A 26,389-nucleotide genomic window follows, 5' to 3' on the forward strand; every position below is an offset into this window, starting at 1 on the left:
AGCAATGTTCAATTATTCGTTCATGTGAGTGTGGTGGGGTGGCCTTGTGGTTAAAGCATTTTCTTTTCATGCCAAAGACCAGGGTTCGATTCCTCATATGGGTACAATATGTGAAGTCCATTTCTGGTGTCCCCCGTCGTGATATTGCTGGAATATTGCTAAAAGCGGCGTAAAACCAAACTCACTCACTCACTCGTTCATGTGAATTGGATTTAGGGGATAGCCTAGTTGGTTTTTAGCTTAAGATTTGGTTTTGATTCCCCTAATAGGTAAACGTGTGAAGCCCATTCTTGGTGTCAGATGTAAGAGCCTGTGTTGGTAGAATGAAAAGTGTGGTGAAGTGAACCGAAAGAAGCTGGGTCGGTTGGCGGAAATTGGTGAAGTGAACAGTACGAAGCTGGGTCGGTTGGCGGAAATTGGTGAAGTGAACAGTACGAAGCTGGGTCGGTTGGTGGAAATTGGTGAAGTGAACAGTACGAAGCTGGGTAGGTTGGTGGAAATTGGGGAAGTGAACAGTACGGAGCTGGGTCGGTTGGTGGAAATTAGGGAAGTGAACAGTACAAAGCTGGGTCGGTTGGTGGAAAACTGGTGAAGTGAACAGTACGAAGCTGGGTCGGTTGGTGGAAATTGGTGAAGTGAACAGTACGAAGCTGGGTCGGTTGGTGGAAATTGGTGAAGTGAACAGTACGGAGCTGGGTCAGTTGGTGGAAATTGGTGAAGTGAACAGTACGAAGCTGGGTCGGTTGGTGGAAATTGGGGAAGTGAACAGTACGAAGCTGGGTAGGTTGGTGGAAATTGGGGAAGTGAACAGTACGAAGCTGGGTAGGTTGGTGGAAATTGGGGAAGTGAACAGTACGAAGCTGGGTCGGTTGGTGGAAATTGGGGAAGTGATCCGCAAGAAGCTGGGTAGGTTGGTGGAAATTGGGGAAGTGAACAGTACGAAGCTGGGTAGGTTGGTGGAAATTGGGGAAGTGAACAGTACGAAGCTGGGTATGTTGGTGGAAATTGGGGAAGTGAACAGTACGAAGCTGGGTAGGTTGGTGGAAATTGGGGAAGTGATCCGCAAGAAGCTGGGTAGGTTGGTTGAAATTGGGGAAGTGAACAGTATGAAGCTGGGTAGGTTGGTGGAAATTGGGGAAGTGAACAGTACGAAGCTGGGTAGGTTGGTGGAAATTGGGGAAGTGAACAGTATGAAGCTGGGTCGGTTGGTGGAAATTGGGGAAGTGATCCGCAAGAAGCTGGGTAGGTTGGTTGAAATTGGGGAAGTGAACAGTATGAAGCTGGGTAGGTTGGTGGAAATTGGGGAAGTGAACAGTACGAAGCTGGGTCGGTTGGTGGAAATTGGGGAAGTGATCCGCAAGAAGCTGGGTATGTTGGTTGAAATTGGGGAAGTGAACAGTATGAAGCTGGGTAGGTTGGTGGAAATTGGGGAAGTGAACAGTACGAAGCTGGGTAGGTTGGTGGAAATTGGTGAAGTGATCCGCGAGAGAGAACACTCACAATAACTGCACATTAACATTAGATTCGTGCCACTGTTGTCTATACTTGCCATAAAAACTGACTATGCTTATCGTAAAAGGCGACTAACGGGATCGGGTCGTCAGGCTCACTGAGTTGGTTGATTCATGTCATTGTATCCTAATTGCGTGGATCGATGCTCATGATGTCAATCACTGGATTGTCTGGCCAAGTCTCGATTTTTACAGACCACCGTCATATAGCTGGAATATTGCTGAGTGTGGCGTTAAACTGAAAAAAACAAAAAACAAAAACTTGAGGACACAGCGGCAGAGAAAATATTTAATTTGCTTCCGTTTTTCAGTTCATATCTGTCATCAAAATATATTTTCAATCAAATATTTTAGTGTTTTCAAAGGTAAAAGTATGGGAGGTGGTTGGTATAGAAATGTCCACCAATTTCATCAGCGTTCGCTTTTGAGGGCATTATTGAAGGCTGGTGCAAAATCATAAACTTTCCTTCCAATACCCTCCCGGCACCTCCTAGACCCACCCTATATACTATGTACACGACCGACTCCTTGTTCTGGCGGATAGAGCGTCTGCCCGGAGAGCCGAAGGTTGGTGGTTCGATCCCCGGCAACTTCTTACCGAAAGACGTTTCAAAGATGGTACTTGTTCTTACCCTGCCTGGCGCTAGACATTAAGGGGTCAAAAGGACTGATTTGCTCGGAGTACTGTGTCGCAGTGGGGATCCATGTTAACCTGTAGCATGGTGTCTGTCATCGCTGTATAAGTGCAAAATCTTGAACGCAATGTTATACCTACTTTCACGTCACCTACAATAATAATTAAGTTTATGACGCGACATTTACCATTTTGGTGAAACCCACGAGCTCAGATATGTGTGAGTGAATACAATGTGTCAGCTTAATGCTGGAAGAAAGCCCGAAGTAAAGCATGTCTCAGACATATACCACTCTGGTATGATGTTTTTAGGGAGCACATCTGTTTCTGCGCTGACTGGGGGCGGTCGGGTTGCGTAGTGGTTAAAGCGTTCGCTTGTCACGCCGAAGACCCGGGTTCGATTCCCGAAATGGGAACAATGTGTGAAGCCCATTTCTGGTGTCCCCCGCCGTGATATTGCTAAAAGCGGCGTAAAACTATACTCACCCACTCTGACTGATGCTTCGCACTCAAAACAATCAGCCTTTGAAAAGGAAAATATATGTCCCAAGTCGGGAATTGCCATTACCCCAACGTGCAGGTGGGGTTATGTCCAGTTTATTTGAATGCTAGACAATGCTCCTTGCCAGGAATGCTGCTTGCCTACCGACTCTGCCTTATTCAATTGTGCACGGAGCTTTGACGACCAGAACCTGTTTGAATGTATACGAGTGAGTACAGCACTGCTACAGTGGTTCGTTGGCGACGGGTCAGGTATTGAACATAAATACAATGTACAAGTCACGTGGAAGCTTTTCAGTGAGAGCATACCGCCTTAGTCAGTTACGAAATCTCGACAGGCAATTATATTGTTGACATATATTTTGTCAAGTCACCACATTCGGGACGATCAATAGAGATCCATATAGCCATGTCGTCACACACAGACGGACGTACAGTGAGCACACGACTGCCACAGCGTGCTTCCTATGATAGAAACTGCAGTATTCAAGTGTATTACTGACGTGCGACACGGCGAGCGAATGTTATAATGACGTTTGACCCCGCACCTCTGGTATGTCGTGTTAGTGTTAAACTGTACATGTAGTTATAGTGTTAAACTGTACATGTAGTTATAGTGTTAAACTGTACATGTAGTCATAGTGTTATACTGTACATGTGGTTATAGAGTTAAACTGTATATGTAGTTATAGTGTTAAACTGTACATGTAGTTATAGTGTTAAACTGTACATGTAGTTTTAGTGTTAAACTGTACGTGTAGTTATAGAGTTAAACTGTACATGTAGTTATAGTGTTATACTGTACATGTAGTTATAGCGTTAAACTGTACATGTAGTTATAGTGTTAATTTGTATGTGTAGTTATAATGTTAAACTGTATATGTAGTTATAGTGTTCAACTGTATGTGTAGTTATAGTGTTATACTGTACATGTGGTTATAGAGTTATACTGTATATGTAGTTATAGTGTTATACTGTATATGTAGTTATAGAGTTATACTGTACATGTAGTTATAGTGTTATACTGTACATGTACTTATAGTGTTAAGCTGTACATGTGGTTATAGAGTTAAACTGTATATGTAGTTATAGTGTTAAACTGTACATGTAGTTATAGTGTTATACTGTACATGTAGTTATAGTGTTAAACTGTACATGTAGTTATAGTGTTATACTGTACATGTAGTTATAGAGTTATACTGTACATGTAGTTATAGAGTTATACTGTATATGTAGTTATAGTGTTATACTGTACATGTAGTTATAGTGTTATAATGTACATGTAGTTATAGTCTTATACTGTACATGTAGTTATAGTGTTATACTGTACATGTAGTTATAGAGTTATAATGTACATGTAGTTATAGTGTTATACTGTACATGTAGTTATAGAGTTATACTGTACATGTAGTTATAGTGTTATAATGTATATGTAGTTATAGAGTTATACTGTACATGTAGTTATAGTGTTATAATGTACATGTAGTTATAGTCTTATACTGTACATGAAGTTATAGTGTTATACTGTACATGTAGTTATAGAGTTATACTGTACATGTAGTTATAGTCTAATACTGTACAATTTAAACCAGCGATAAATATCGAGTATATTTTAAGGCAGGATGACGTTTATTTTTTATTGTGTGTCATCGTACCCCAATTGCGTAGATCGATGCTCATGATGTCAATCACTGGATTGTCTGGTCCAGACTCGATTATTTACAGACCGCCGTCATATAGATGGAATATTGCTGAGTGTGGCGTTGAACAAAAAAACAGCCCAAATCCTCTCTGATATACACTGAAATACATTCAGCATCACCCCTTCTTATAATTGAACAGATCACCACGAGTAGTTAGTCATATCACGTGATTCAAAGAAGCAGATGACGTAAATGAAAGTGTAGTCAGCTGTTGTCAAAACAAAACATTCTTAACAAAACATTAGAGAGACTCGATTCAAGTTTCTGTATCACTGTCACTGTGACATGGAAAACAAAATAAATATGTAAATTATTTAATATAGGATACTATATTTACAAATGGCCTATTCATATGGAAATATATAGTAATCGATGCTAGACCCTTGCCAAGTATGCACGCACGGAGAGACATACATACACACACGTACTGCACGCGCACACACACCCTACATACGTACACGCACGCACGCACGCACGCAAGCACATCCATCCATCCATCTATCCATCCATCCATAGACTGTTGTTCCTGCTCCAGAAGTGAATCGGTCTCTGTGACGTATTCCTGCAATGGCTGACGTGGGAACTGATTGGTTGCTGGAGGCCAAGATCTGCCTCTACGGACAACAGGACGACACGGTGAGGCCTATAAAAGTATGAAAGATCTTGTATCGTATTAAAGATTTCTCGTTTTTATCAGTAGATATATAAAACGCTTTAGGTTGGGATATGAATAGAAAAGGTGTAGACTGGTATTTCTTTGAAAATGTTCAAGTTAAATTGGGCATGGTTAAACCTTTCTTCAACAAACAATGTGGGGACCGACCATTTCATATCCTAAGGATTATGTAGGGACCGACCATTTCATATCCTAAGGATTATGTAGGGACCGACCATTTCATATCCTAAGGACAATGTAGGGACCGACCATTTCATATCCTAAGGACAATGTAGGGACCGACCATTTCATATCCTAAGGACATACCGTTTTTGGGTAACACACAACACATGTTTTTCAGGATAAAACCTGAGAAAAAAAAGAGACTTTTTTCAAGTATATTTATAAATTGCTCGGTCCCTTAAGACATATACATGGAGCCATGCCATCATTGGCATGTCTGAAAACAACGCGGGATTCGATCCCACTCCAAGCTGACATGTTGTAACATAACTGAACTCACGCACTCACTGAAAATAGCCGTAGAGTGTCTGAAGTCGGCTCCCTCTGGTGCTTCAGGGCGTATGCCTATCTAGATGTTATTCTCCCCACTTTACATTTTCTAAAGGGTGATGACGTCATCAGCAGGGATGAGATATTCAAGAAGTTGGAGCTGATGTTGGAGCAGGAGGAGCTGATCGCTGACTTCCGGTCTGACTGCCAGGCACTGCAGCAAATGACTTGTAACCATGGTAACCGTGAGTTTCCGTAAATTGACACTGCCAGTGCAGCAGATGGCTTGTATTCATGGTAACTGCGAGTCTATGTAAACTGACACTGCCAGTGCAGCAGATGGCCCGTGTTCATGGTAACCGCAAGTCTATGTAAATTGACACTTTCAGTGCAGCAGATGGCCCGTGTTCATGGTTACCGCGAGTCTGTGTAAATTGACACTTTCAGTGCAGCAGATGGCCCGTGTTCATGGTAACCACGAGTCTATGTAAATTGACACTGCCAGTGCAGCAGATGGCCCGTGTTCATGGTAACCGCGAGTCTATGTAAATTGACACTGCCAGTGCAGCAGATGGCCCGTATTCATGGTAACCGCAAGTCTATGTAAATTGACACTTTCAGTGCAGCAGATGGCCCGTGTTCATGGTAACCGCAAGTCTATGTAAATTGACACTGCCAGTGCAGCAGATAGCCTGTATTCATGGTAACTGCGAGTCTATGTAAATTGATACTGCCAGTGCAGCTGATGGCTCGTGTTCATGGTAACCGCAAGTTTCCGTAAATTGACACTGCCAGTGCAGCAGATAGCCTGTATTCATGGTAACCGCGAGTCTATGTAAATTGACACTGCCAGTGCAGCAGATAGCCCGTGTTCATGGTAACCGCGAGTCTATGTAAATTGACACACTTTCAGTGCAGCTGATGGCCCGTGTTCATGGTAACCGCGAGTCTATGTAAATTGACACACTTTCAGTGCAGCTGATGGCCCGTGTTCATGGTAACCGCGAGTCTGTGTAAATTGACACTGCCAGTGCAGCTGATGGCCCGTGTTCATGGTAACCGCAAGTTTCAGTAAATTGACACTGCCAGTGCAGCAGATAGCCTGTATTCATGGTAACCGCGAGTCTATGTAAATTGACACTGCCAGTGCAGCAGATAGCCTGTATTCATGGTAACCGCGAGTCTATGTAAATTGACACTGCCAGTGCAGCAGATAGCCCGTGTTCATGGTAACCGCGAGTCTATGTAAACTGACACTGCCAGTGCAGCAGATAGCCCGTGTTCATGGTAACCGCGAGTCTATGTAAATTGACACACTTTCAGTGCAGCTAATGGCCCGTGTTCATGGTAACCGCGAGTCTATGTAAATTGACACTGCCAGTGCAGCAGATAGCCCGTGTTCATGGTAACCGCGAGTCTATGTAAATTGACACACTTTCAGTGCAGCTGATGGCCCGTGTTCATGGTAACCGCGAGTCTATGTAAATTGACACTGCCAGTGCAGCAGATAGCCCGTGTTCATGGTAACCGCGAGTCTATGTAAATTGACACACTTTCAGTGCAGCAGATAGCCCGTGTTCATGGTAACCGCGAGTCTATGTAAATTGACACACTTTCAGTGCAGCTGATGGCCCGTGTTCATGGTAACCGCAAGTTTCCGTAAATTGACACTGCCAGTGCAGCAGATAGCCTGTATTCATGGTAACCGCGAGTCTATGTAAATTGACACTGCCAGTACAGCAGATGGCCCGTATTCATGGTAACCACGAGTCTATGTAAATTGACACTGCCAGTACAGCAGATGGCTCGTGTTCATGGTAACCACGAGTCTATGTAAATTGACACTGTCAGTGCAGCAGATGGCCCGTATTCATGGTAACCACGAGTCTATGTAAATTGACACTGCCAATGCAGCTGATAGCTCGTTTTCATGATTATAATTGCTAACTATGAATCAGTGTAAATTGTCCCTGCCGCTGCAGACGAATCGTAACCATAGTAACAGTGAGTATTTCTTCATTGCCGCAGTTTCTGCAGCAGATAAATCATCTCCCTGATAACAGTGAATGTATGTTTACAAGAATTCAAGCGGGCACTAACTACACCAGGTGGCCCGTAGGCATGGTAAGAGTGGATTTCTGTGTTGTAGGCTGGCTTTTGTTTTTTTAAACATTTTTTTTGCAGAATAAACATCTAGTAAACAATAAGTGTGCCTCGGGTTTCCAGATGACATGACTTATCGCTAGACGTGCTGGATAACCTGAAGAAAGCGACAAAATAAATTTGATTGCTTGTCTTCAGACCACTAAATATGACCGGGTGGTCAGACTCCGTTGACAGCGCTCATCGTAACCGTCCTCGACGGCATGGGACGTTGGGACTCCTAATGTTAACCACTGGTTTGTCTGGTCCAGACTCGACTATTTACATCCCGCTGTGCAGAGTTGCGTTCCTTGCTTCGAATCCCGTTCGCCCCGATTGTTTCTTGGTTTGTCAGCACCATACCCGTGCTCGTGGGTTTCACCGAAGTGGTAAACGTCTGAGACCTGCATCACTTCGGGCTTTCCTCCCACATTAGGCTGACACGCCGTGATATAACTGGAATACTGTTAAAAGCAGCGTTAAACACCACTCACTCACTCACTCACTCACTCACTCACTCAATCACTCACTCACTCACTCACTACAACCCGCCATGATATAGCTGGAATAATTCTGACCGCAATGCAAAATAACAAACAAGCACTTATTCCATCTGTTCCAGATAGCAAATGGCAAGAGTTGCCCTCAGCTGATTGCAATCGGACTGAGTGTGACCTCTGTTATCACCATCTTCCTTGCAGGTGCGGCAGCAACGAATTCCAAGAAGACACCGGCCCCGAAAGGCGTCGGCAACATGGCGGCCATTCATTTGGAGAGAAAACATTGGGGGGAGGAGAAAGCCAACCTGTTTGACCAGCTAGACGTCAAGGTGGGGTGGTGGGGCGACTATTTCATATTCTGGAGGATGGGCTGGTTTTGTTTTGTTTTTAAAAAAAGAAGAAGAGTTTTGTTTGTTTGATGTTGAAAATGTTTGTTTGTCTGTAAATAATCGAGTCTGGACCAGGCAATCGAGTGATTGATATCCTGCGCAACGATCCACGCAATTGCCATACGACATCAATCAAGTCAGCGAGCCTGGCCACCGTAAAAAGTTCTCAGGTTTTGCAAAAAAAACATATTTAGGGGTACAGGCTTAATGTTCTGAAAAAAGATACTACCGCTTTTATTATCGTTACTTTTTACACAGGGGCGGTCGGGTGGCCTAGTGGTTAAGGTGTTCACTCGGAGGCAGAACACCCGGGTTCGATTCCCGACATGGGTACAATGTGTGAAGCCCATTTCTGGTGTCCCCCGCAGTGATATTGCTGTAATATTGCTAAAAGTGGCGTAAAACCCCACTCACTCACTCACTTCTGTTTACACATGTGTTCGAGAAATTAACTGTTTTTGTGTAACATTACTATTTATTTTCTGGACCTGAACTTGAAAGGTGCTGTTCAGTATGTCACATTCATACAATACGATGTGTCATGGCGTGTTCGTGCGTGCATGGGACGGTGGGGTAGCCTAGTGGTTAAAGCGTTCGCTCTTTACGCCGAATACCCGGGTTCGATTCCACACATAGGTACAATGTATGAATCCCATTTCTGGTGTCCCCGCCGTGGAATTGCTTGAATATTGCTAAAAGCGGCGTAAAACCATACTCACTCGTGCGTGCATGCGTGCTTTTTCTGCAAGGTATGACCCAGTAGTGTAAGAGTTGCGTCCCCAGAGGTTATGCCAGGATCTGCTGATCGACGGTTCCAATTGAATGATTATGATGACGTGTTTGACAGCTCCACACCGAACTGTGGTTGCCCAAAGTGGTAAACTACGCCATGTCTCATTTCTGTCTGTCCTCCCATATTAAACTGATATGTTACAACTCACTCACTCACTCACTCTTCTGCAGGACAAGGAGATCGACAGTCAGTTTCAGCTCATCGAGAGCCTGAAGGAACAAACACTAGAGCAGGAAGACTTGATCAGCGCATCTCGTCGCGACTACAGGACCATACAGCAGGAGATGGCGAGCGTCCTGGAAGAGAACAGATCACTGCTGCGGAAGATGGGTTCACGGTTTGAGAAGACCTCAGAAGAGATGTGTCTAAAGGACACTGAAATCGCGAGACTTACTGCGGAACTCAACCAGACAGTTGTAAATATTCAATTATCTACACCCCGGCGTTACATGATGATCCGTATCGCTGCTACGCATCAGTATAAATAAAACGAGCGAAGTGAAGTGAAATTAGGTTTAATATGCGTCCAAGATTATTGCACTTATATAGCGACGTGCATGCACGTGTGTGTGTGTGGCTGCTTGTACTGTCAATATTTGTTGAAAAATAGTGAACGGTTTTCGGGTTGCGCTCCGGAAACGAAATGGGTACGAACAGACGGACAGATGGATGGACAGACAGATGAGGCGTCGACTATACTCCCGCATTATATGCCGTGCAGGTCACACATAACATTTGTTACACGACTACGCCAGAGTGGTCGGTGAGGTGAGGTGAGGTGAAATTGGGTTTAACGTCGCGTCCAAGATTATCGCACTTATATAGCGACGTGCATGCACGTGTGTGTGTGTGTGGCTGCTTGTACTAGTCCGGACTGATGCCGAGATACCATGCCGCAGTTTAACATGAATACCCCACTCAGACACAGTATACTGACTCCGAGCCGACCAGTCCTTGTTTTAGCCCCTTAATGCCGAGCGCCAGAGAGGGCGACAACAAGTACCATCTTTTAACGTCTTTTGGTATGACGCGGCCGGGGTTCGAACCCCAGACCTTCCGCTCTCCTGGCGGACGCTCTACCACTAGACCACGGAGGCGGTCATAAATCAATCGAATGCACATGCAGGATTGGGTCCCATATTTACCGTAATCATTGATATGTCTGTACCATGCGCATGCTGGTGGGTTTCACAAAAGTAACTAACAGTTATCAATGGGGCGGTCGGGTTCGTATCCCGGGTTCGTATCCCGACATGGGTACAATGTGTGAAGCCCATTTCTGGTGTCCCCCGCCGTGATATTGCTGGAATATTGCTAAAAGCGGCGTAAACCTAAACTCACTCACTCACTCGGTTATCTATGACGTGGGTCACTTATAAGAATTAATATTTGCAAAAAAATATCGAACGTAAAAAAGTACCGATAGCATTATTTTGTGCCCAGGAACGCGAAGAATTTTATTTTTCTTGGATTAGTGAACATGACCTAATGGTGTATTTCCGTGCCTACAGAACTCCCTGAATTCCGCCCAATCTGACCTGCAAGCGTTGAAAAGCCGGACTCTCGTGGAGACGAACATAGGCGAAATGATGCTGTCGCTCTTGAAGGATCTGGAGGACGTGGATCACCTCATTGGGGGCTGCCCTGCCGAGTGTAAGGTGAGATATCCACGTCTTGTCCCTGGAATGAGTGAGTGAGCTACCTTCTACACCGTCTTTACACTATTCCAGTCCTATTTACAGCGGGGAGACGCCAAGAATGGCATAGGCATAACAATCGTCTATGGCGCCGCTATTCACTGTGCAGAATTGATCACGGTTTTTTTTATCACCATACCCGTGCTCGTGGGTTTCACCAAGTGATGAACGTATAAGACCCGCATCACTTTAGGCATTCCTTCCACATCAAGCTGACACGCAGTGATATAATTGTAATATTGTTCAAGGCGGCGTTACACTCCACTCACTCACTCACTCACTCGCTTATCGTGAAGGTCATTGTATGCCTCCTGTGAAGATCTGGGTTAGAATTGGTCTTCAGCAGCTCATACATGTAAGAGGGGAACATGTGGTCAGGCTCGCTGACTTGGTTCATGTCATCGTATTCCCATTGCGTAGATCAATGCTCATGATGTCAATCATTGGATAGGCTGGTCCAGATTCTATTACTTACAGACTGCCATCATACAGCTGGAATGTTGCTGAGTGCGGCGTTAAACAAAAAGAAAATCCAAAACAAACAAAAGCATCCAACCAACCAAACAAACGAACCAGCGCTCAGGATTACACTCACTCACTCACTCACTGGCCTCTGTTGCAGCCTTCTGGTGAGACGGAAGACATTGCCGACACATTCAAGATGGCGCGTCTCAGCATCAGGCAACTCAAGACAGAGCTGAGGACCCACGTGACCAGGTCTAGGCAAATGGGTACTGTCCAGGAGGACAAGTCCAATGAGCAATTGGATGAAAAACTGTTGGCTTGCAAACGCACGATTCAAATGGTAATAATATCGAATACCATTCAGTGAGAGAATAAGGGCTTAACGATTCCTTCAAAGATATTGCAGTCACAGCGTGGTTAGGGGCACCTAAGAAAACACTCACTTCGGTTAAAACCTTTGGCCATTTGCCTTTTGGTATAATCTTTAATCACCACTTTGTGGCCGACCACTCTGAGGCCGTCTCCGTGGTCTTGTGGTAGAGCGTCCGCCCGGAGAGCGGAAGGTCCGGGGTTCGATCCCCGGCCGCGTATCCCTACAACATTCCTTGATTAACTGAGCGCCTCCGTGGTCTAGTGGTAGAGCGTCCACCCGGAGAGCGGAAGGTCCGCGGTTCGATCCCCGGCCGCGTCATACCAAAAGACGTTAAAAGATGGTACTTGCTGTTACCCTGTCTGGCGCTCGGCATTAAGGGGCTAAAACAAGGACTTGTCGGCTCGGAGTCAGTATACTGTGTCTGAGTGGGGTATTCATGTTAAACTGCGGCATGGTATCTCAGTGGGCTAGCACTATAAATCGGCATCAGTCCGGACTAGTACAAGCAGCCACACACACACACGTGCATGCACGTCGCTATATAAGTGCAATAATCTTAGACACGAGGTCAAACCAAATTTCACCTCACCCCACCTCACCGACCAAGCGTTAACAGCGGCGTTAAATCCAACTCACTTACTAACTTTTAGTATGGTGTGTAGAGAAACATACACTTGCCTTGTAATACACACATTAATATGACTTTCACCTGAAATCCAATACCTTGATAAGACAGGCCGGACTTGAATACCCTTCTGAAATGATATGCCACTAATATATGTTTATATCATTAGTGCCATATTCCATCGCAAGTGAATGCTCATAGCGCCAATACATGATAATCTATACGTTATTGCTTTACTTGTTTACATGCCACCTTCGTGTGTGGCGTCAGCAACGTGCACTTTCATTTTCTATGCAAATTGTATGAGTGGTGGGTGCTACCGGTTGGGAAGGGCAAGCTTAGGCTTTTCGCGAACACCTGGTGTCATCACTGATTTATAGTGATCCCTGCATATAATTTTCACCGCTATTTTGCCTTTTACGTAAAATGGAACCTGTTTCGGCGGATAATCGAGACTGGTTAATCTCTGGCGTTGACGTTTTATATTAAATGCAAACATGTCCATGCTCAAAATGTGTATGTAATATTTAGATACCGTTATTATAATGTTGGGCAGTTTTAAAAAGCAGTTACTTGGTACAGTTGTTCTGCGATGGCGCAATGCCAAATAGCCGACCGGAGTAATACAACAGGGCGGCGAGTATACACAGCTGCAATTAATGTCACATTTGCTGCTGAATGAAAATCAACAATATTTAGAAAATCAAGTGATAGATGTGTAAACATTTGAACTGGAAGATATTACTGAAGTAGGATTTTGGGGTATGGCGTTGCGTATTCTGTGCCGTACTGTTATCAACCACTGATGTGGCTGGAATATTGCCGACTGTAGATCTCAACAACTCACTGGTCTGATCTGTGCCGTACTGTTATCAACCACTGATGTGGCTGGAATATTGCCGACTGTGTCTATCAACAACTCACTGGTCTGATCTGTGCCGTACCGTTATCAACCGCTGATGTGGCTGGAATATTGCCGACTGTAGATCTCAACAACTCACTGGTCTGATGTGTGCTGTACTGTTATCAACCACTGATGTGGCTGGAATATTGCCAACTGTGTCTATCAACAACTCACTGGTCTGATCTGTGCCGTACTGTTATCAACCACTGATGTGGCTGGAATATTGCCGACTGTAGATCTCAACAACTCACTGGTCTGATCTGTGCTGTACTGGATTATGAACTAGACAAACATTGTATGCATGAGTTACTTAACACGCCCTTGACATGTTGACAGCACGAGGCTAAGATGTCAACTCTCACAGAGACCATCCAGGACATCGAGTCCAAGAAACGGGAGCTGCAGAATAATGTGGACTCTCTCAATGAGGAGGTGGCCAAGTTGAAGGCACAGGGTATGTCTCCAGGACTATAGATATTGTACAGGAACCACTCCACTCCACCAAATACAAATTGTTTGTTTTTCATGCTTATATTGTTTACACACGGCATCCGATTAGAGGATGCTGGTAACCAGGTTATGTCTACCTTATCTTGACATCTGTCGCCCATGACGCCTCCACTGGCTCCACAGAGCTTCGCCAGGATCCGCTGATCGTGGGTTCGAGTCTCCGATTCCCACTGAATAAGTTTCTGGTCTGTCCGCACCATACCCGTACTCGTCTGTTGCCGGGGGCGGTCGGGTAGCCTAGTGGTTAAAGCGTTCGCTCGTCACGCAGAAGACCCGGGTTCGATTCCCGACATGGGTACAATGTGTGAAGCCCATTTCTGGTGTCCCCCGCCGTGATAATTCTGGAATATTGCTAAAAGCAGCGTAAAACCATACTCACTCACTCACTCGTCTGTTTCCGGAAATGATAAATGTGCATATGAAATCCCCTTGCAGGAACTTCTAATACGCTCCACACATCATGGCAATTGACTTCTGTTCCGAACTGGTTTAGGAAGGTGTTTTCCAATAAGTTTTTTTTTCCTGTATATAAACATGGCTGCAAATCATTTGGCAATATATTATAAATACGGGGTATACTGAAGATAGACGGGAGGGGAATGTGAGCTTGACCATTATTAACTCCGACGTTTTGCTCATACGCGGTTTCTGAAGTTTCTTCAGCGTGTGAAAAGAGCTTTAAACTAGGATTATTTCAAGAAAGACATGAAGCGACATGAAGTTGTATACGAGGATTAATAGAATAATGATGCTTGACAAATTAAATATGACATATTAGTTATATTAAAGATGTATCAAGGTCGCCAAATAAAATATAATTCATGTATGTTAAGAATGAAAATATTTATGATGGTTGCAAACAATATATGAAATATGAATACAAAATATATACAATGCTCGTCAAATTAGATACAACATATTAGTAATACAAATATATATTATGGTTGTTAGAGTCCGGATAATATACACTATTTTCCTATTCTCAGTCCATCTTACAGACCACAGAGTATACACTTAATACAATTATCCCCTTTTCAGCTCCAGGTAATTAAGTGAGTGAGTATGGTTTTACGCCACTTTTAGCAATATTCCAGCAATATCACGGCGGGGGACACCAGAAATGGGCTTCACACATTGTACCCATGTCGGGAATCGGACCCGGGTCTTCGGCGTGACGTGCGAACGCTTTAACCACTAGGCTACCCGACCTGTAATTAAGAGACTCCAAGGTAACCTTATAGAATTATTTATATTTTATCTTTTTCATAACTCGAGGGATCCTTTTTATATAATATTTTACATAACTTTTAATTCAGGGACTTATGTTAGTCTGTCATTATCTATGATATTTACGATGCGGAACCAAAGCTACTGACCTCTATTTGACCCAAGATGCCCTGCACAAGGTGACCCTGAGTGGTGATGCGGCCCGGCAGGAAGCCATCATGATGGGGACTTTAGAGTCACGCGGAGAGCAGCATCTGGAGCAGCTGCAGTCTCTCAGAGATGAACTTTCCTCAAAACATGACCTCACGAGCCACCTCACCGAGTAAGTGCATGCAGTAACAGAATCTAAGTCTGTCATCACTTCAACTACTCGAATCTAATGCCTGGCTCAAGCAACTACACCATACCAGTATGGAATATGGATGAGTGAGTGAGTTTGGTTCTACGCCGCTTTTAAAAATATGCCAATAATATCACGGCGGGGGACACCAGAATTGGGCTTCACAAACTGTAATCATGTGGGGAATCGAACCGGGGTCTTCGGCGTAACGGGCGAACGCTTTAACCACCTGGCTACCCCACCGCCCCTGAAATCTGGATGCTGTTGAAAAGGTTTAAATGACTGTGAAGCTCCACGTCTCCAAACAACGCAAACATAACGGCAATGTAGCTCACTTGATATCTAACGTCAACAAATACAGCCACTTAACAAATGTTGATGTCAGCATTGACATTCATAAATACTCTCCATTCATACTTACGACTAAGAAGTAAAACTAACCTGGATAGATGTGATGAAAATAATGTCATCAACAGAAGAAACATACATGTTGTAAGTTCAGTCTACTCTGTCTTGCAATTTCAGGATAATGTTTGCACAGTCAAACCACAAACGTCACCACAAGGGTAAACCTTACAATATTTCCGTGCCATCTGAGTGAGTGAGTGAGTCCGCTTTTAGCAATATTCCAACGCTTTAACCATTAGCCTACACCCCCCCCCCCCCCCACCCCACCCCACCCCCACCCCACCCACCCCACCCCCAAGGCGTAGGAAGCCGGACAAGCCAAGCAAACACCAACTTGCCTTTCAGGATTATTATGCTTACAAAGAGACCTGCTTGTACGTGTGTGTGTGTGTGTGTGTGTGTGTGTGAGTGTGTGTGTGTGTGTGTGTGTGCTAGCCTTCGGAGATTACATGTCACAGTTTAGCATGGATACCTCTCTCAGACACAGTATACCGACTCCGACCCGACCAGTTCTTGGTTTGCTCCCTTTGTGTCAGACAGGGTAACAACAAGTACCATCTTATCAGATACGTTAAGATTTAGCTGGTGGCTTGAAGCAGTTCAGGGGTGGTCGGGCAGCCTAGAGGTTAAAGCGTTCGCTCGTCACGCCGAAGACCCGGGTTCTATTCCCGACATGGGTACAATGTATGAAGCTCATTTCTGGTGGTCCCCGCCGTGATATTGCTGGAATATTGCTAAAAGCGGCGTAAAACCAGACTCACTGATTCGTTTAAAGTAGTTCAATAATATGTTATGCTTATGTCTGCTTCAGATTCTGGGGGCCGGTCGGGTAGCCTAGTGGTTAAAGCGGTTAAAGCCGTGATATTGCTGGAATATTGCTAAAAGCGGCGTAAAACCAAACTCACTCACTCACTCAGACACTGGGGGATACAAACCCAATAGAAGAAGCTCATTGTATCTGATCTTGTGTCCAGGACCAACCAGAAGCTGACCCTGGCCCTGGAGAAGCTCCAGGCCGACTGCGACAAGCTCAAGTCCGAGGAGGCTGACAAGACCAGTAGGCTGTCCGAGATCTCGCTACAGATGGACCGCCGAGAACAGGCCAAGCAGGATCTCAAGAAGCTCCAGGAGATTGTTGTGAGTGTCTAATATTACTGGATTTATCTTGTTTGATACACAGCTATGCCTCTGTCCTTGTGATTATTCCAGCTATATGGCAGAGGTAATTAATAATCGAGTCTGGACCATACAAACCAGTGATTGATATAATGAGCAACGTCTCACGCCGTCGGGGTAATCAACCAAATCACAAAGCCTGACGATTGTAATCCAGAAATCCCACGGACGCCTGTAGCGATTCCGGATTCAACCTCACCAATTCCTTATTCAATCAGGGGGGCGGACGGGTAGCCTAGTGGTTAAAGCGTTCGCTCGTCACGCCGAAGACCCGGGTTCGATTCCCGACATGGGTACAATTTGTGAAGCCCTTTTCAGACCTACTTGATGCGTGTCCATGTACCCTGACGGCGTTCTTCTTGATATCGACCTCTGGTTTGTCTGATCGGAATTCGACCTGTTTACAGACAGTCGTGATGTAAATGTACTACAGCTGACTGCGATGTAAAACGCCAACACTCACAAGGACGATTCTGGCATAACTTTGACAAAATAGGAAAACATTCAGTAGTCTTGATTTGATCTCTGTGTTGTAAGATATCTCGCTTCCAAGTGATCAGAGTCCGGCTAATGTGATACCTCATACTTTCTTCTCATAGGCCAAGGAACTTGACACTCTGCATTTGGAGCGCCAAATGTTTTTCGAGGATATTCTGAGGAGTGTAAGTATCCCTACAACATTCCTTGATTAACTCAACTACGAATTGTCAAAACAGATTCATCGTAAACTACGGTTATAACGAAATCAAAGGGACCACTAATTTTAGTTCGTTATAACCGCAGTTCGTTATAAGCATATATACAGCATAACGACAGCAAATAGTCGGGACAAAAAAAGTAGGTTCGTTATATCCGTCAGTTCGTTATAAGCGTGTTCGTTATAAACGTAGTTCACTGTATATCAGTTTTGGTAAGACTATTCATGTTAGTAGTTAGGCAAACTTAATGTTTATAATTTGAATAAATGAGGGGGAGATGATTTTTTTGTTTGTCTTCAGCAACTCATGTTTGCCACAAAGGCGACTATGCTTGTCGTAAGAGGCGACTGACGGGATCGGGTGGTCAGGCTCGCTGAGTTGGTAGATGTATGTCATCGTATCCCAAGGACACATGCTGATGATATCAATCACTGGATTGTCTGGTCCAGACTCGATTTTTCATACCGCCGTCATATAGCTGGAATATTGCTGAGTATGGCGTTAAACAACAAACAAACAAACAAACAAATCATAAATTGTTTGACTACTTGGATAAAACAAATCATATACAAAACTAAACTGTAACCAAATAAGGATAATGGTCCACAAAGCTAAGCTAAACCAAATAGTGACACGCCTGTTCAAATCACAGACTAGCACCACGGAGAAGGAAGACGCGGCGGACGCCAGTGATCAAATTGGACTATTACCGATGCTCATGCGTGAAAATGTCAATCTCCGAAGTACGATTCATCGAGAAAGAAAAATGTGGAAAGGAAAACAAGAAAGTAAAAAGGAGACGAAGGGGACTGAAAACAGGAAGTATGGAAGTGATAGACCTCCCTTTGTAGCATTCTATTCTAATTGTTAAGCTGCGGTAAATGCTCGCCAAGAGTATTCAACCGAGTATGATCCATTTAGTAACAAGGATACTGGTCTATAATCCCCAAGTATGATCCATTCAGTAACAAGGATACTGGTCTATAATCCCCAAATATATCCATTTAGTAATAAGGATACTGGCCTATAATCCCCAAGCAGGATCCATTTCGTAATAAGGATACTGGTCTATAATCCCCAAGTAGGATCCATTTAGTAATAAGGATACTGGTCTATAATCCCCAAGTAGGATCCATTTAGTAATAAGGATACTTGTCTTTAATCCCCAAATACGATCCATTTGGTAATAAGGATACTGGTCTATAATCTCCAAGTAGGATCCATTAAGTAACAAGGATACTGGTCTATAATCCCCAAGTATGATCCATTTAGTAACAAGGATACTGGTCTATAATCCCCAAGTAGGATCCATTTAGTAATAAGGATATTGGTCTATAATCCCCAAGTAGGATCCATTTAGTAACAAGGATACTGGTCTATAATCCCCAAATATATCCATTTAGTAATAAGAAAACTAGTCTATAATCCCCAAGTAGGATCCATTTCGTAATAAGGATACTGGTCTATAATCCCCAAGTAGGATCCATATAGTAATAAGGATACTGGTCTAATCCCGAAGTAGGATCCATTTCGTAATAAGGATAGTGGTCTATAACCCCCAAGTAGGATCCTATTTTAGTAATAATTATACTGGTCTATAATCCCCAAGTAGGATCCATTTCGTAATAAGGATACTGGTCTTTAATCCCCAAATAGGATCCATTTAGTAATAAGGATACTGGTCTATAATCCCCTAGTAGGATCCATTTCGTAATAAGGATACTGGTCTTTAATCCCCAAATAGGATCCATTTAGTAATAAGGATACTGGTCTAAAATCCCCAAGTAGGATCTATTAAACCTAGGTTAAAGTATGGCAGTTACGATCATCTTAGGTCTAAGATCGCTTTGTGTAAGTGGCCCCACTATCCTTATTACTAACATTATATATTGTCTTACGTTGGATTGTTATTCGGTCGTATTTAGGAATGTGAACGACATTAATAAACACTAACAACTGTCCCAATATCTTTGTTTCAGATAAAGTGTGTGTGTGATTCATTTGGAAAGCATGCGATTTTCTGGGGCAAAGCCATTTAGGAGATAGAGCCGACACGTGATATGGGTCTATTTTCCACACACTAACATTCTGCTACATGTACTAGTGGGGTGTGGCTTCCTCGCCAGCATGGACGACATCAACATCACGTACATGACTTCTACGTGGACGACATCAAGATCACTTATATATGTCATCTACATGGACGACATCAACATCACGTATATGACATCTACATTGACGACATCAACATCACGTATGTGACATCTTCATGGACGACATCAACATTACGTATATGACATCTACGTGGACGACATCAACATCACGTATATGACATCTACGTGGACGACATCAACATAACGTATATGACATCTACGTGGACGACATCAACATAACGTATATGACATCTACGTGGACGAAATCAACATAACGTATATGCCATCTACGTGGACGACATCAACATCACGTATATGACATCTACGTGGACGAAATCAACATCACGTATATGACTTCTACGTGGACGACATCAACATAACGTATATGGCATCTACGTGGACGACATCAACATCACGTATATGACATCTACATGGACGACATCAACATCACGTATGTGACATCTTCATGGACGACATCAACATTACGTATATGACATCTACGTGGACGACATCAACATCACGTATATGACATCTACGTGGACGACATCAACATAACGTATATGACATCTACGTGGACGACATCAACATAACGTATATGACATCTACGTGGACGAAATCAACATAACGTATATGCCATCTACGTGGACGACATCAACATCACGTATATGACATCTACGTGGACGAAATCAACATCACGTATATGACTTCTACGTGGACGACATCAACATCACGTATATGACATCTACGTGGACGAAATCAACATCACGTATATGACTTCTACGTTGACGACATCAACATCACGTATATGACATCTACATGGACGACATCAACATCACCTATATGACATCTACATGGACGACATCAACATCACGTATATGACATCTACATTGACGACATCAACATCACGTATGTGACATCTTCATGGACGACATCAACATCACGTATATGACATCTACGTGGACGACATCAACATCACGTATATGACATCTACATGGACGACATCAACATCACCTATATGACATCTACATGGACGACATCAACATCACGTATATGACATCTACATTGACGACATCAACATCACGTATGTGACATCTTCATGGACGACATCAACATCACGTATATGACATCTACGTGGACGACATCAACATAACGTATATGACATCAACGTGGACGACATCAACCTAACGTATATGACATCTACGTGGACGAAATCAACATAACGTATATGCCATATACGTGGACGACATCAACATCACGTATATGACATCTACGTGGACGAAATCAACATCACGTATATGACTTCTACGGGGACGACATCAACATAACGTATATGACATCTACATGGACGACATCAACATAACGTATATGACATCTAAATGGACGACATCAACATCACATATATGACATCTACGTGGACGACATCAACATCACGTATATGACATCTACATGGACGACATCAACATCACGTATATGACATCTACATGGACGACATCAACATCACGTATATGACATCTACATTGAGGACATCAACATCACGTATGTGACATCTTCATGGACGACATCAACATCACGTATATGACATCTACGTGGACGACATCAACATAACGTATATGACATCTACATGGACGACATCAACATCACGTATATGACATCTACGTGGACGACATCAACATAACGTATATGACATCTACGTGGACGACATCAACATCACTTATATGCCATCTACGTGGACGACATCAACATAACGTATATGACATCTACGTGGACGACATCAACATAACGTATATGACATCTACGTGGACGACATCAACATCACGTATATGACATCTACGTGGACGAAATCAACATCACGTATATGACATCTACGTGGACGACATCAACATCACGTATATGACATCTACATGGACGACATCAACATCACGTATATGACATCTACGTGGACGACATCAACATCACCTATATGACATCTACGTGGACGACATCAACATCACCTATATGCCATATACTGGGGCACCCAGACCAGGTTCTAAAATGTGTGTGGGAGGCTCGGCACCATCCATCCCAATAACTCTCTCAATGTGACCCAATCGTGTGATTTGTGTTCCCTTTAACGCGCAATTACGAATAAACATCTTTTTACAGTTTTCAATAAAATGAGAAAACAAATAGCAAATTCGTGTATTTTATGCAACCAAAACCTTAATAAAAGCTTTACTATTTACTTAACGTTTCATTTTCGAAAACGGGGGCACGGGTGGCCCAATCGTCTAAGGCGCCGCGATTCGCTCTGCAGAGTTGCGTCCCTTGGGAACGCCAGAAACCTATGATTGTGGGTTCGAATCCCGGTTGGCCCCGATTATGTTTCTAGGTTTGTCAGCACCATACCTGTGCTCGTGGGTTTCACCAAAGTGGTAAACGTCTGAGACCTGCATCACTTCGGGCTTTCCTCCCACATTAAGCTGACACGCCGTGATAAAACTGGAATACTGTTAAAAGCGTCGTTAAACACAACTCACTCACTCACTCACTCATTTTCGAAAACAAATATTTAGTGTTTACAAAGTACATTCTTTTGCTCGCCAACTCAAAGGACATTCTCTGTAACAGGAACGTTGTAACGTACATTTATTAATGCGGACTTGGAATGGCTCCGTCTGGATTAAGGGGGTCTAACTGTACATGCCTATTTTCTCAGGGTTAAATCCAGATGCCCTGAGACTTGAATTACTAAGTAATACTCTCAACGGGTAATTCCCTTCACACAAGATGAAAATCAGACACTATGTACATACTTGCATTCACGTAGGACCCCTTGGACATAGGAACCAGACTTAGCTATTCAGAGTTGCGCCCCTTAGGTGTACCAGAATCTTATGTGCGTGGATTCGAATCCTAGATTAACTCACCGTAAACACATTTGATAATGCATTCTTAAAAATAATGAGGGAATAGAAATATAACGTGTTTACGCTTACAAAACTCATGTTTTAAAAATTACTCATATTTAAGATTGATATATGACATCGGTTGGAGGGTTCCTACTAGTGACAGAGAGGAACAAAAAATACTTTTTGGCAAACAAGTTATTCACGTAAGCCTTTTTCTATAAATACATGGGTTATCACGTTTGTGTGTCTTGGAATGTTAAATATCCTGTTTTCGTAATAAACACTGTGTACATATTTCATAACTAATATTCCTACTTTTTGCACTAAAGCCTCTTAACACAACATGCGTATTCATTCACCTATATAGATGTACAATCTGCGAAAAAGACATGCCGTTTAAAAAAACACAATAATTCGTGGTTGGTAAACACATAACTAGAAGCAAGGTTTGTACCGTTTGTTTCGTCTCGCAGTTTGTAATGTTTTCGTGCGAAGTTACTATACTCTAAAATAACAAAACGATTCTCATTTTGAGTAGTGGAGCAGTGTGGTAGTAATTAGTTTTGGTTGACGCGCTGGCTCATCACCTCAGTACAGAGTGTATATATTTTGCATTACTCATTTAATTAAAACATTAAACGTAATTTGGTGTATTGAAGCAAGAGCATAATCACAATCGAAAATACTGTATACACACATGCGCGTGTGTATGTGCGTGTGTGTGTACAGTAAACTACGGTTAAAACGAACACGTTTATAACGACCTGACGGATATAACGAACTGTTTCTTGGTCCCGTCGATTTGTTGTATATTGGTTGTATCTATCTATAAAATACAAAAGATGAGCTGTATAATTTACCCAACCGGTTTCACGAATGTGATTTTCAAGAGTATATATATATTATATATGGAACTTATAATCGCGGAAATAAGACGCGCACTTACCTACAAAGTGCTCATTCATAATATGTGTGTCTCGAACACCGACCTTGCACAGTGGAGGTCAACTTAATCAGGTCATGAGTGAGTGAGTGAGTAAGTATGGTTTTACGCCGCTTTTAGCAATATTCCAGCAATATCACGGCGGGGGACACCAGAAATGGGCTTCACACATTGTACCCATGTCGGGCATCGAACCTGGGTCTTCGGCGTGACGAGCGAACGCTTTAACCACTAGGCTACCCGACCGCCCCTAATCAGGTCATGAAATAGGAAACATGCTGTTGACAGAATAGCCAAGACCTATTTCTTGTGTACTTTCATTTTGATCTGGGCAGACTGAAAGTAGTTCGACATAAAATGTTATTTGAATCGAATGAAATGTTAATTGTAAATATACAGTTCTATTGTTCGTAAACGGGACAGGAGCTGGGAAAACTTTATGAATACATCACTGAAGATCAGGGATGACACCAGGGGTTGATGAAGACAAACCTGACACATCATGAATATAACACTTTTATGAAATTTAGAATCATGTTGTGATCTGTTTGCTTGTTGTGCCGTTTTGACTGTTTTATAGATAACAATCTAAATAATTAAACTGACGGATAAAGGGGATTTTATAAAAAAAATTGTTTGTTTGTTTGTTTGTTTAATGCCGCACTCAGCAATATTCCAGCTATATGACGGCGGTCTGTAAATAATGGAGTCAAGACCAGACAATCCAGTGATGGACATCAAAACATCCATCCACGCAATGGGGATGCGATGAAATGCATCAACCAAGTCAGCGAGCCTGACCACCCGATCCCGTTAGTCACCTCTTACGACAGGCATAGTCGCTTTTACGGCAAGCATGGATTGCTGAAGACCTATTCTACCCCGGATCTTCACGGGTCGATTTTATAAGAATGGTGATTCAAAAACACATGCTTATGATGTAGTCGGAATCGATCAATCGAATTTTAGCAGAGATATATTATGATTAAGGAAATGGTTTGTTAATATTATTCACACCTTGAAACCATGTAGGGGAATCAAACCCAGGCATTCGGTGTGACGACCGAACGCATTAACCTCTAGGCTACCCCACCGTCCTAGTTTTCTTGATACATGTTTGGCATACTGTATATCATCCTGCCCGTTTACACAGTGAAGAATAAGTCCCAAGTATGTAATACTTGTCGCCGAGTGCATCCCATGCTTACAAGATGCATTTCAACCAAGTACACAAGGCCGCATATTTCTGCGGGCATGAAAATAACTGGGTATTTACCGTTGATGAAAATGGACAAATTTGCTCCCACGCTGTCATCAAGTATCTCTTACTGAAAGGGATAACTGTAACAGCCTTCTGTGGCCTAAGCGTCTAAGGCGCCGCGATTCGCTGTGCAGAGTTGCGTCCCTTGGGCACGCCAAAATACCTATGACTGTTCGAATCGAATCCCGGGTTCGAATCCCGGTTTGCCCCAATTATGTTTCTAGGTTTGTCAGCACCATACCCGTGCTCGTGGGTTTCACCGAAGTGGTAAACGTCTGAGACCTGCATCACTTCGGGCTTTCCTCCCACATTAAGCTGACACGCCGTGATATAAATGGAATACTGTTAAAAGCGGCGTTAAACTCATCCACTCTAACAGCCTACTTCAGGGGATGATGTTCCTTCTTTTGCCACTGTTTTTTGACAGACCGCCGTCATATACCTGGAACATTGCTGAAGTGTGGCGTTAAACAACAAACAAACAAATCATATTACAACACTTAACTCAGCCAAATGTGACACGCCTGTTCACATCACAGACTGGCACCACGGAGAAGGAAGACGCGGCGGACGCCAGTGATCAGATTGGACTATTACCGATGCTCATGCGTGAAAATGTCAATCTCCGAAGTACGATTCATCGAGAAAGAAAAATGTGGAAAGTAAAACAAGAAAGTAAAAAGGAGACGAAGGGGACTGAAAACAGGAAGTATGGAGTTCAAGTTATGTTATGTTATGTTTGTTGTTTAATGCCGCACTCAGCAATATTCCAGCTTTATGACGGCGATCTGTAAATAATCGAGTCTGGACCAGACAATCCAGTGATTGATATAATGAGCATCGATCTACGGATTTGGGATACGATGACATGCATCAACCAAGTCAGCGAGCCTGACCACCCGATCCCGTTAGTCGCCTTTTACGACAAGCGTAGTCGCCTTTAGTGGCAAGCATGGGTTGCTGAAGACCTATTCTACGAAAAATATCCAAGATCGGGAAGACCTTCACCTACACCCACTGACGACAATGTTGATAATATACTCAGCAACAAAAGTTCCTGACCCCCCTTTCCAATCGGTTGCATACAAGAAAAACCTTTCTAGTGTTCAAATCGGATGCGAACATTGTAGCACAAACGCAACCTCGGCAGAGAAGCATGATCTGAGGGCAAAAAGTGTCCTTCATGCAGCAATCATGCAATTGACGATGTAAACCAGGGTATAAAAGCAGGGATTGTAGGGATTCGGTGTGCATTGTTTCTACTTGTTTTGACAAATGCAACACGGAAAAACATCAAATTTCAATCATTAATTGAAGTTGATGCCACGCCTATCTGAAAATGACCGCTTGAGAGCCATTGTTGGTTCCAGTCAGGAAGTT

At 43.2% G+C, this 26,389-nt stretch overlaps 1 protein-coding gene across 3 annotated transcripts; it reads left to right on the forward strand.

The window, feature by feature from the left end:
* Positions 1-3,107: 3,107 nt before the first annotated feature.
* On the forward strand, positions 3,108-21,119 carry LOC124141606 (kinesin heavy chain-like). Of its 3 annotated transcripts, none has more exons than XM_048383244.1 (13): positions 3,108-3,199; positions 4,885-5,000; positions 5,633-5,762; positions 8,361-8,488; positions 9,512-9,757; positions 10,853-10,999; positions 11,661-11,843; positions 13,742-13,859; positions 15,308-15,464; positions 16,865-17,027; positions 17,666-17,728; positions 18,417-18,586; positions 19,744-21,119. In XM_048383244.1, exons 2-13 carry the CDS (start codon positions 4,917-4,919, stop codon positions 19,745-19,747), a joined length of 1,593 nt encoding a protein of 530 aa, XP_048239201.1. In that variant the 5' UTR covers positions 3,108-3,199; positions 4,885-4,916; the 3' UTR covers positions 19,748-21,119. The 3 variants fall into 3 exon arrangements, with proteins under 3 accessions (XP_048239201.1, XP_048239202.1, XP_048239203.1); XM_048383245.1 differs by having other exon boundaries at positions 5,633-5,756; XM_048383246.1 differs by having other exon boundaries at positions 4,885-4,985.
* The last annotated feature ends 5,270 nt before the right edge of the window (positions 21,120-26,389 follow it).

The sequence above is a fragment of the Haliotis rufescens genome, unplaced genomic scaffold, assembly GCF_023055435.1.
Source record: "Haliotis rufescens isolate VD_foot unplaced genomic scaffold, xgHalRufe1.0.p SCAF_46, whole genome shotgun sequence".
Classification (NCBI taxonomy): Eukaryota; Metazoa; Mollusca; class Gastropoda; order Lepetellida; family Haliotidae; genus Haliotis; species Haliotis rufescens.

Coding starts and splice junctions, on each gene's coding strand:
- LOC124141606 (XM_048383244.1), top strand. CDS start 4,917: ATGGCTGACGTGGGAACTGATTGGTTGCTGGAGGCCAAGATCTGCCTC. Junction 13,860..15,307: donor GGCCAAGTTGAAGGCACAGG/GTATGTCTCCAG, acceptor ATTTGACCCAAG/ATGCCCTGCACAAGGTGACC. Junction 17,729..18,416: donor TCGAGGATATTCTGAGGAGT/GTAAGTATCCCT, acceptor TTCAAATCACAG/ACTAGCACCACGGAGAAGGA.